This window comes from Callithrix jacchus, chromosome 4 (genome assembly GCF_049354715.1).
Source record: "Callithrix jacchus isolate 240 chromosome 4, calJac240_pri, whole genome shotgun sequence".
Lineage (NCBI taxonomy): Eukaryota > Metazoa > Chordata > Mammalia > Primates > Cebidae > Callithrix > Callithrix jacchus.
Window position 1 is genome coordinate 11,730,216 of NC_133505.1, and position 12,613 is coordinate 11,742,828.

General features: G+C 38.3%; 2 protein-coding genes across 17 annotated transcripts in view; one reads left to right on the plus strand and one right to left on the minus strand.

The window, feature by feature from the left end:
* Positions 1-10,769, plus strand: part of LOC103792246 (uncharacterized) — a 230,313-nt gene extending 219,544 nt beyond the window's left edge. Inside the window, exons 8-9 of one of the 3 annotated variants that reach the window (XR_008481011.2) lie at positions 8,506-8,651; positions 10,250-10,769. Coding sequence is in view for 1 of the 3 variants with exons in the window: in XM_078368279.1 (XP_078224405.1) it covers positions 8,506-8,609 (104 nt within the window). In the remaining 2 variants the exon portion in view is untranslated. The remainder of the gene's footprint in view (positions 1-8,505; positions 8,652-10,249) is intronic. The other 2 variants (XR_013533680.1, XM_078368279.1) reach the window with 2 other exon arrangements.
* Positions 1-12,613, minus strand: part of LOC144582018 (uncharacterized) — an 821,808-nt gene that overhangs the window by 178,237 nt on the left and 630,958 nt on the right. The window lies entirely within an intron of this gene.

A 12,613-nucleotide genomic window follows, 5' to 3' on the forward strand; every position in this document is an offset into this window, starting at 1 on the left:
TTGAACAGTTATTTCTCAACGTTTTGCTTTTTAAATTGCTCATTTATAGAGCCTTTGTAGACATTTTTCTCCTTATCACCTTCCTGCTCCTAGAGAAACTTGCATATCAGAGATAAGTGGTATATATGTTTATGTACTATGGCCCCTTAGAAGTCTACAAGCTATTTTAATATCTAAGATTTTCTTGCCTTCTAAGAACAAATAATAATCTGGCTTCGGATGGTATTGCCCGTGTTGAGAGTTCATGCTCCAAGCACTCTGAAGTCTATGCCTTGACTGACTGAATACTTCTCTGCCTACACTCCATTATATTGACTCCCAACAATTTTTTTGCTTAACTGTCCTGTACATTGGTTAATACCTACATTCAGTGATGCTGTAAGAAATAGCACCAACAAACTACTGTAAGGCTACTGATAAATTGGTCATTGGGGGCAACATAGCATAGTGATTAAAAGCTCTGACTACTTGAATTTCATCTTGACATTACCGCTTACTAACTATATAACCTTGAACATGTTATATATCATTAACTCTCAATTTGCTCGTGTGTAAAATGAGAATAATAATAGGACTCATACCATAGGATAAGAATTAGGGATAAAACGAACATAAAATGCCTGACCCAGAGTAAATGTTCAGCAATATTAGCTCTTAGCTATACATACAGTCATTCGGGGTCCTTTCCAGAAATATTCTAGATGCAGTGTTTTTAGCCAGAAACAGTGACTTACATCTGTAATCTCAACATTTTGGGAGGCTGAGGTGGGAGGATCACTTGATACCAGAAATTTGAGACCAGCCTGAGCAACACAGTGAGACCCTGCCTCTCCCAAAAAAAAAAAAACCCAAAAAACAAAAAAACAGAAAAAAGAAAAGTTTAGAACGTAGCCCAGTATGGTGGTGTACACTGCCTGTTGTCCCAGCTATTCAAGAGGCTCAGGTGGGTGGATTGCTTGAGTCCAGGAGATGGAGGCTGCAGGCTACAGTGAATCATGCTCACACCACTGCACTCCAACCTAGATGATACAGCAAGGCCCCATTAAAAAAAAATAATGTTTTCACTTGTCATACTATGTTTACACTGGTTGTACATAGTTGAATAACTGATTTTATCTTAGAAACACTAGAAATAGACACTAAAGCTAGTGATTTACCAGTTTTCTTTGTACTATCTGAAAGTTTTAAGTCCAATTTGTCTCCTTCCATGAGCAAGCATATAGTAATTTACTCCTGATATCTACTTATGTCCTCACTGTCATTTCCCTTTCTCATTTAGCGTGGATGTACAGACAAGGATTTGAGTCTTTCATTCATTACTCATTAACTGGTTAATCTTAGTTGAGTTCTTTTTTTTTTTTTTTTTTTTTTGAGACAGAGTTTCGCTCTTGTTACCCAGGCTGGAGTGCAATGGCACAACCTCGGCTCACCGCAACTTCTGCCTCCGGGGTTCAGGCAATTCTCCTGCCTCAGCCTCCTGAGTAGCTGGGATTACAGGCACGTGCCTTAGTTGAGTTCTTAAGCCTCCTTAACACCCCACTTATAAAAAAGGGTCAATAGTAGGACCTAATTAATAGGACTGTTTCAAGGAAAGTACACACTGCCTAACAAGTAATAAGAATTCAATAAATCCTAGTTACTTTTACTATTTGTTATTTTGCCGTATTTTAAAAATTTGTGTAAACCACTGTAAATCTTTTTTTTTTTTTTTGGTAGAAAAATGAATAAAAATATACTTGGAACGTTGTTATGACAGCAGTGTGTTTTCTACCAGGGTTTGGGGTTTCAGGTATTTTCTCACACTATTACTTAAGCCTTCCTGACTAGGAAAGGAGCAATGAAGTTCACCCAGCACCGGAGGAGGAGGGGGAAGGGGGAGGGGGAGGGGGAGGAGGAGGAGGGAGAGGGGGAGGGGGAGGGGGAGGAGGGGGAGGGGAGGGGAGGGGGAGGGGAGGGGAGGGGAGGGGGAGGGGAGGGGAGGGGAGGGGGGAAGAGGAGGAGGAGGAGGAGGAGGAGCAGCAGCAGCACCACCACCACCACCACCACCACTCTTGTCATAGCTGCAGACTCATCTTCAAGTCCCCAGTTGGGACACTGACCTATGGCCGGTGGAGGAATGACAGTGAGAATGTTACCAGTATGAGGAATGCTTTAGTAGGTCATGGCCTGAACTAAATGTAGATATCTAGACACTTTCCCTGATGGTCGATGAAGCTTTGCTCATGTTGCTAAGCAAAGTAACATATACATCCTCAGGACTGTCTCACATCTCCTAATAAAAATAGTTGTCGTCTTTAGCAGCAGACATCCAGGGCTTGTACTAACGTATTCAAAAATCCTCAGCCTAGATGAAAGTCCTAGCTTCTTTACCTGCTCTGTGACCTTGAGCAGGTTATTTTATCTCCTAGGTTTCTCTTCCATAAAATAGAGATAACATTCAGACCTACTGTTGAGAATGATGTGAACTTATATATAAATATGTAAAGCGTGTGCCATGCGTATTGAAGATACTTCATCAATGTAAATTTGATTCATTTCCCTTAGTAGGGAATCAGGGTTTTCAGATTCTCAGGAAGAACAGAAAAAGTAAAAGATTTCTTACCTTAAGTCCTTTTTATAATGCTTATTTAGCCTAGTAAAAATAGACCTCAATACAGAGCGCAAGGGCAGAATCCACTTACCACAATAAAGAATTTCTTGCTTTTCTCTTTTTGGAGGAGTTTGGCTGTGCATGGATGAAATTAATGAGGGTACATATGAATGGAGGGAAGGGGAAGAGACAGGGGAAGGGGATGTTTCATGTTTTTTATCCTCCTTTAGTGTTGGTGTCATGGGGAATGCAAGTTCTGAGACCCTGTGTGGTAGTCATAATTCTAAAATGATTCTCCAGGACCCATTCTTGTATGATTCTCTTCCTTTAACTCTAAGAGGAACCCTAGAATAGGAAAGGACATCACTCCTGTTAAGTCACACAGCAAAAAAGATCTTGCAGATGTAATTTGGGATGCTAATGAGTTGACTCTGAGTTAACCAAAAGGGAGAGGACTTGGATGGTCCCCAACCTAATCGCGGGGCCCCCTTAAATCTGGGCCTAGAGGACATAGACAAGTTAAGACTTGAAACATGACAGAATTTGACTTGGCTCAACAGCGTGAATAGGAAGGGGGGCCATATGGTAAGGGTGGCCTCTAGGAGCTGATAGCAGCCCCCGCCGACAGCTAGCAAAGTCACAAGGGCCTCAGATCTATAACTGCAAGAAACTGAATTCTGCCAAAAATGAGAATGAATTTGTAACTCAGTTCTTCTCCAAAGTCTTCAGCCAAGAAATTAGTCTGGTTGACACCATCATTTCAGACTTGTGAGACCCTAAGTAGAGAAACCAGTCTTGCTATGCCCAAACTTCTGACCTAGGGAAACTGAGATAATAAATTTGTGCTGTTTTAACTTGCTGCATCTGTGGTAATTTACTGCACAGCAATAGAAAACTAATGCACTCTGGTGCATAATATATTTACTCCTGATAATATAAGTTTTTTAATGAAATAAATAAATGTGGCAAAAAATATAAATAGTAAAAGTAACTAGCATTTATCGAATTCTTATTGCTCGTTAGGTACTTTCCTCAAAACAATCTTAATAATTAGGTCCAATATTATTGACCATATTTTATAAGTGGGATGTTAAGGAGGCTTAAGAACTCAACTAAGATTAACCAGTTAATGAGCAGTGAATGAAGGACTCAAATCCAGGTCTGTACATCCACGCTAAATGAGAAAGGGAAATGAGAGTAAGGACATAATTAGATATCAGGAGTAAATATATATGCTATGAGTAAATAGCTTTTACTACATTTATTTCAATAGTTTTCCTATTAAAAGAACCATGGTATAACAAGTTTACCTTGTGTTTTAAGTCCTACCCTCAATTAGTAAATATATACTAGCTTACAGAGAAGCCCGAGGCATGCCCCTGGGAAGAGCCTGGAACGCCATTCCACCTCTTTCATCACCAGCTTCATCTCTGTTGGACATCAGCCTCTTGAGCTACCGGCCCTTCAGATTTAGCAACTTTATACCACATAGAGCTTGGGAATGAGGTCATGGAAGCTCCTCACCGGCATGACCCCTAATTCATGATTCAACATACCAGGCTTTTCTGCAGCAGGCAGTTCCTAAGTTTGATTATGTATGGTTTATAACATGCTCATTTATTACTTTGGTGTCTTTTAATGTTCTTATTCCTCCATTATTATTATTTGAATTTTCCTAGATTCTAAAGTCCTGAGATGACGAGACTTTTTTCTTCTTCTTGATCTTCTATAGTACTTACTGTTTTCAAACTAGATACTCAAATATTGATTTAAAAAACCATGATATAATAAGTTTTGCTTGTGATTTAAGTCCTACCCTCAATTAGTAAGCATTTTCTGATCTACCATTCACTTGAAAGATAGAAAAGAGATAGAACCTTATGAATAATAAATCACCAGAACATAGCAAAAAAAAAAAAACAAACCTACCGTAGCCCATTTCTGCTCTTAGAAAGAGGAAGTCCATATACTCAGAATTGTCAAGCAGTGACAGCAGAAATGGGCTGGGGTAGTTATGAAGGAATTAATTCACATACTCTCAACGAAACAACTGAGCCATTAATATCTTGGTACCCAGACCCACTTCCCCATGTGAATCACAGCCATGTCTATCCTGTGATACGACCAGAGAGCTGCCATTTAAGGAAATGCAACAATCTGCTAGGGGAGAATGAGAAATGGAGGTGCTGATACATGAAAAAGTAGAGCAGAGACAAACGTAAACCTTCCAACAAACAAGACAGTTTAAAAGAAAGACAGATCTGACCAAGAGGGGAAAATGATAATATGTTCCCAGAGTAATGGATGACATCTACACATGCCAGTGTAAGTCCATCCATATTTACTGGACCCTAAACTAAATGGCTGGCCCTTTTGATACATACTAAGGCCAATCATGCTACAATGCACACTTTGCCTATGTAGACAAAGCCTGCAGTCATCCCACTATTTCAGGGGAGAATAATAGAAAACAGACCATCAGTTGCAAAGCAAACCACATCAGTGACTTGCTAATCTAAGTTCAACTGATATTAGGTTCTAAACTGGAAGTCAGCCATGGTGGCTCACATATGTAATCCCAGCACTTTGGGAGGCCAAGGGAGGAGGCTCGCTTGAGTGCACATGATTTCAAGGCCAGCCTGGGTAACATAGCAAGACCCTGTCTATAAAAGTTTTGCTTTTTAAAAAAATTTTTTTTGTAGTTGTTCTTGTTTTTGAATTAGCCAGGTATAGTGGCACACACTTGTAGTCCTAGCTGCGTAAGAAACTGAGATGGGAAGATTGCTTGAGTTCAGGAGTTTGAAGCTGCAGAGAGCTATAATCAGTCCACTGTACTACAGCCTGGGTGACACTCCAGACTGTCTCTAAAAAAACTAAAAACAAAAACCTTTCTAGACCCTGTACTGTGTGCTACTCATTGTAAGTGAATACTAAAAGATGGGAGCTATTTATGAATGTTGGAACTAAGAAGGTCTAACAGACGCAGATGGAGTCATAGTATGAGCTCAAGTACAAAGACGGAAAGAGCATGGCATGCTGGAGATAGATTCATCCGCTAGACCCAAATTACTTAGTGGTTCATGAACAAGTGTGAGTGGACAATCGAGAATCACCAGATATATGCACAGCAGTAGCAACAAGGAGGGTTATAAAAAGAAAATTGATTCTGAAAAGAAACAGGTGATTCAGGAAGAAAAGAAAACTTAAACACGATCATTTCAGTATTTTCAGAGAGATGTGAAAAGCCATTATATCCAGAACTGAACAAGATCAAAAAGCTAGAAGTGGTTCTTAGAAATGTACACAGTTGTCAAAATAAAACACTGAATAGGATAACTGAACTTGGACACAAATTATTAAAGACGGTGATATGAAATATCCATAAATAACCTTCCATACACTTATATGTAAGAACATAAAGAAACATAAGAAAATTGTAAAAATGAGTGAAATTCTTGAGCTGTGAATATTTATTAAAAATCTACCAAAGTGTTCAGAAAAAAAGTAAAACACATTATTGAAGACATAACAGGAAAGTTTATCTGGGGCAAAGATTCACAAGTTCAGATTTGAAAGAAGCTGTAAAATATCTGTTTGTTTATTCAACAATTATTTGAGCTCAGTATTATTCTGAATTTTGTGGTGATGAAAGTATTAGAAAAAAATAAAAGGAATTGTGAAAAATACATGATAGCCAGTGTTTTAAAATACTCTCCAAGAATCCCACCCACCATATACATGCCGGATGGTATCTCTTCTTCTTGAATATAGGGACGGACCCCTGACTGTAATAGACATCATTCCCATGCTAGGATACATTATATGGCAAAGATGAGGGATGTTTTCAGATGCAATTAATGTCTCCAATCAGTCTGACTTTGAGTTAATCAAAAGGGAGATTATTCTAGGTGTGCCTGACCAAATCAAGTGAGCCCTTTGAAAAGGCTTCCTGGGCTCAGACACAGGAAGAAGATATTCTCTTTCTACTGCTGGCTTCAAAAGGCAAGCTTCCATAAATCCTATAGCTTCAGGGAAGTGAATTCTGATAAAAACATGAGCAAGTACAGAAGTCGATGCTTCCCTAGCCAGTTGAGAATGCAGCCCAGTAAACACCTTGATTTTAATCTTGTGAGACTCTGTGCTGTGGATTCAGCTAGCCTTTCCTGGACTTTGGACCTTCACAAACTGATCTAATAAATGAGCATTGTTTTAAGCAGCTAAATTTGTGGCAATTTGTTAAGCTACAATAGAAATCTAACATATCTCCGTAAATTATCGTGAAACTTTACAACTCTGTGTATCAGAAAAATTTCTTAGAGCTTTCAAAGAAAAATTTAAAAGTTATAAAAATCAAAGTAACTAAACTTTTCATTAACAACACCATATTCTAGAAAACAATGTAACAACTCCCTCTGTGTTTTGAGAGAAAATTATTTGGAGCCAAACAATTAACAAAGTCAGAGTGAAATAAAGACATTTTCTGACATGTAGACTTTGAAAGTTCACTGTCCATACGGTATGATTTTGAGAAACTGATAGAGTGTGTTTTTAAAGAATGAATTTGACCTTCCTTCTTGAAATAATCTCCTTGCAGGGGTACATACGAGTATGTGCCAGATATGTCACTTAGATCTGGACAACGTATTTGCAATATCTAAGTATTTTAAATGCTGTTTATTGTTTTTGTTTTTACGTTTTTACTGAGGTAGAATATATGTGGTCAAATATCATGTTCACTGATCTTTATAAGGTTTGATCAAGTTGTCAAAATGTACACACCCAAGTAATAACTACCAAGATCAAAATACGTAACATTTCCAGAACTCAAAAGTAGTCTTTATCCCCATTCCTAGTCATATGCTTCCATTCCCGAAATGGTAATCAACATTCACACTTCTTTCTTCATTCATTAGTTTTGCCAGTTCTTGAACTTCATCTAAATACAATCACTGGTAACAACACCTTTTGGGACTTGACTTGTAGAAGGTTGAAGTCCCCTGGAATTAGTTCAGGCAGTGAGTGAGTAGGACAAAATTTGACCATCCGGGGTGGTTTCTGCATTTGCCCCCACTTAAGTCACAGCGCAGGTGGTAGCAATACCAAACCAAATTGGTCACATACAATGACAGAGCATGATAGAGAGGAACAAAATGTTAATCACTATGTAGGTTTCACAAGTAAGATCTCAAGAGCTGAACTCTAATTGGTGAATTCAAGCTAAGGATTACTACTATCAGGAGAAAATGTAGTAGTAGAATGTGGGGACTTGGGGTCAGGACGATCCGCATTAACTCTGGTGCACCATAATGCATTGCCTCAGTGATTCCCTTAGAAACCAGGATCTTGGCCGGGTACGGTGGCTCACGCCTGTAATCCCAGCACTTTGGGAGTCCGAGACAGGTGGATCACGAGGTCAAGAAATCGAGACCATCCTGGTCAACATGGCGAAACCCCGTCTCTACTAAAAATATACAAAAAATTAGCTGGGCATGGTGGAGCGTGCCTGTAGTCCCAGCTACTCGGGAGGCTGAGGCAGAAGAATTGCCTGAACCCAGGTGGCAGAGGTTGTGGTGAGCCAAGATCGCGCCATTGCACTCCAGCCTGGGTAACAAGAGCGAAACTCCGTCTCCAAAAAAAAAAAGAAACCAGGATCTTGCCTTCTGGGCTGTATCACTGAACATTTCCAGTACATAGCCTGTCCTCCAAGTTACAGCATGTAGCTAAATTTTTTTCGAAGCCTTTCTGTTGCCCACAGCCAGAAATAGTTCTTTTCTCCCTTACCTCCTGAGGAATTTTTCCCAACTTTCTTATGGCATTTAGCACTTTACACTATGTATTCTGGTTACGTATGTGCATCTCTTACTCCTTCCATTACTCTGAGAGCTCATAAAAATTATGTCATTTGCATTTACCAGAGGGCCTGGCCATGGACTTGCATATCATTGCTGAGAGAACTCTCAACAGCAGCTTAAGTACTATTGAGGATCTCAAGATGACACATTTTCTCCATCTCTTCTAAGGCTGAATTGTCATAGGCAATGTGCTTTATGACTATGCTCTGGTGAGTGTCACAGAATTTAGACTTTGTGCTACTCTATATATCCTATAAATATATACTATTACTTCCATTGTAATATTTAAGGGAGTAGAGAAGGTTTTTATCAGTATTAACAAGCACTGGGAATCTTCCTGTATCGAATGTATGTATTAAAAAGCAGAGGCTGGTTTTCATTAATAAGAACTGAGAAGATATTTGAATATTTGTTTTTAATAATTACTATGATTTGTGCAAGCTGCATAGCTTAGCTCATTTCTAAGCTATAAATCCTTATGAATGTTATAATATTCTCCTACAAAGACAAACTAACACTCTACATTCATTGTCTGTAAACCTCAAAATAGTGATGAAAATGTCTGAGAAGAAACAGAGACAAAATTCATGCTACATTCAAAGCAGAAAATTTTCTGTGATTTTAAGTATGTGCAAAGAAATTCTTAGGAGCCTGTACATTGAAATGGTGTAAGTTATGTTCCAAGGAATTCCTTTTTCATTTGCTCCCAAGGCTATCTTTCTTTTTTGCATTATTATAGATTAGATTTGTTTGGAATATAAAAAACAGCATCGATACCCCTCTTGAATAATGCAGAAGATAACATATGTAGGAAACTTTTTCGAAAGCATGTCTGTCTATATACCTTTGAATTTTACTTGAAAACATGTCATTCCATTCAAAACTCTGAATTAAGATGCACTATTTTTTGCTGGAGGCTATTTTAAATTAGGCTAATAAATTGCTACTCTCTGCCTTGCGTGATAATGCATTACATTATCTACTGATGTACATGTATTGTTTGACTCTAATGGTGTGGAAATTAAATGTTAGACATGGGCCAGATGTTCCTATAGATGAATATGAAGTATGACTCTGGCATAGTTGTGTCTCATCGGAACAGAGAGGGAGAATGCAATAACCACACAATGATAACCACCCAAGAATGTCCTCTAATACTTGTCTCCAGTCAGAACTAGCATCACACAAGCCTAGGTCTTAAGTGCCTACCTTTGAGGAGTGTTCTAAATATCAGTGGCATTTGCACCTGCTCATGAGGAAAGAGATGTTATTTCCTAAAACACAGAATAAAATAATGTTGTGAATACAATACTATTTGGAGGGGTGTCCAGAGACAGTAAATATATGTTCCATTTGGCAGAGATGAGCAGCTTGATTTAGCACCTCCACAGGACCATGAGATTCCACGGGTCATTCCTCTGCTCTGCACAGTTCACAGCAGGGTGGGAGGAATATGTGATGTGGGGGAAGGGAAATGGTAAACAAATGGGCCTTATGGTGAATTTTAATGAAGATTCCCTGCTGGCTTTAGCCCCATGGGGAAAAGGAAAGAAAGAAAAAGAAACTCATAATCTCCAATTTGAGATTAAGTTACAAATGGGATAGTAATTCAAATAGAAGTAATATGTCAAAGGAATAAGGTGGGGTTAGGAGGGAATATACAATGTTTGCTGCTGCTGCTGCTTCTACTAGGGCTAACTAGATTACTAACGATATGTAGATATACCTTTGAAAATAATCAGAGAGATGGTGATAGAAGACAAATACATTGCATCAGCATCCACCCAGTGAGAAATGGTTTTTGCAGATCTGTGCTGATGGATCTAAGGTGTGGACTTGTGGAGGCTTTGAGATGGATATAATTCAGTTGTGGATAAACAGATGAAGAAGGAAATCTACTGCGATGCTCAGTAACATCTATGAAGAACTGTGGAGACAGACAAATAGTCAAAGGCGAGGTCAGTGGTTGCAAGTATCTTCCTTTAAAAGAGTTGCTGAATATCAAGAGGAATTTCACGGGGACAATGCAACATGAAGAAAGGGAATTCATTCCTGCAAGAGTTATTTCAGCTGCAAGTGTTGCTATCAATTTTTTCCTCACTCTCTAGTGGTTCAATTGAAATATGGGATGGTGAAGGATTCATTGCTTTGTGCATTGGAGGTTTGTTTGCGTGTTCCTTTCCATTAACAGTCATATCTGTTTTCTGATTGATGTGAATTCTTTTCTTTGTTTGGCATTGTTTCTGATTTTTAGCCCAATAAACTTTGATTTTTCAGGAGTAACCTAATTTCTTTTTCTTTTTTTATTTCCATATTATATCACTTTCCAAAAACAAAAAAAATGGTGTCTTAAAATCTTTTCCTTAGTAGAGTTTCTCTATAATGTGAATTCTGCACTCAGATGAATGCTACACCTCCTGGAGCTCTCTCTCAAGCTATGTGTAAGCAGAAATTTATTGTTTGTCCATTTAAAAGTATGAGTGATTACATATGTCATTTGTTCCTGTGTCATGAGTTCCAGTCACGTTTAATTTGTGTGTACACTGCCTGCCAGTATCATGCAGACACTGGAAAAGACTTTCTAGTTTCATCTTTTGGATAAAATTGCTTTCATTCTCCTTTGCTCTGGAAATGTCCTTATCATCTAATCTAATCCACTGTCATAATAGAAGTAGATTATTTGGAGAATTTCCCTCGATGGGTTGACATTGGCACTTTTTGTGCCTGTTTATTTAGCCAAATTAAAAAATGGACACCCTCTGCGTTAAGCTCAAACTCTGTCTTGCTCTGGGATTGGTCATTTCTTTCTAGACTCACACTTCTTCAGCACCGACAGAGTATGTGGGCCCAGGACAAAGCACAAGAGGAGGCCACTTTGCCAAGCTTTTGCTTCCTCAAGCAGAGTCACTGGCAGAATCTAGACTAATTCACTAGTTATTTTATTGGGGTTGAAGGATGAAGTCCTAACTGCCCTTTTGCTCTAGACAATTATTTCCTGTGAGGCCCTGAAGGAGAAGATGACCATAGAATGGGAACCCAGGATTCTGAGTGATGTTCAGATATTAAATATTGTATAGCTAGAATGTTATTTGAGTAAAAAAACATAAATTTGAGACTTAGGCTCAAAATGGAGTCACATCATTATCACTTATTACCTGTGTGGTCATGGTAAAGTTGTTTATACTCATTCAACCTTAGCTCTCTCATCTGTGCAACGTATGTGATTATAGTTACTACTTTATAGCATTGGTGTGAGCATTAAATGAGATACTATACATAAAAATGTTTCGCTCAGGGCCCAGTACAAGGCACACACTCACTACACATTATCTGCTATTAGTAGAATATTAATAATAATCATAATGCCATTAGTGAAAGTTAGGAAGTGGGATTATTTTTAAGAATTCAGTCAGATACTGGCTCTTTGGGACAGTCAGATAAAACCAAGCATTGACAAACTCCCTCTCCCACTTTAGTTTCATGTCAGATTTATCACGACCCCTGTGAAATGGGCACCACATGTTTTATTAGGTGACCATGGCCATTCAGTATTGACTTTGGGTGTAGTTGGAAAAGGCTTAATGTTTTTGGAAAATTAATTTTAATTTTTCATCCTCACTGTAACTGGTCAGCACCTATCAGTTAAATCAATAAAACTAATCAGGTATGCAATCTAATGATATAATAATCTAGAGACTGCACAATAAATCCAACAAATCTTGGTAAATTGCAATTTTGCAATGTAACCGGGAAATTGAGGGTAACATATGAAATAATATGACTGCAAAAATAAAAAGAACACCAAGTACAAGATTTTTTCCTTGAAGCCTACTTCGGGATGTACCTTTCTACCTATATCTTTTTTTTTTTTTTTGTTATTGTTTTTCTATGAGAATTCCGGAGCTTTCTTATCAAACATTGCTTGCCTGGACTTGCCCAGAAATTATTCTATTTGAAGTCTGACTTTATGTTAACCCAGAATATAAAGCTTCCATTTGACCTGTGACAGCAGTTTTATTTTAAGGACTTAGATTTGGCAGTTGGCCCTTCATTTTTCTAACTTCTGACCTTGGCCTCCATTTTTAGCTTTGCTATTCTTAATTTCACACTGACAGTGTCAAAGACATTGTACAGCGTATTGGCATGGCATTAATATTATGTTTTACAGTCT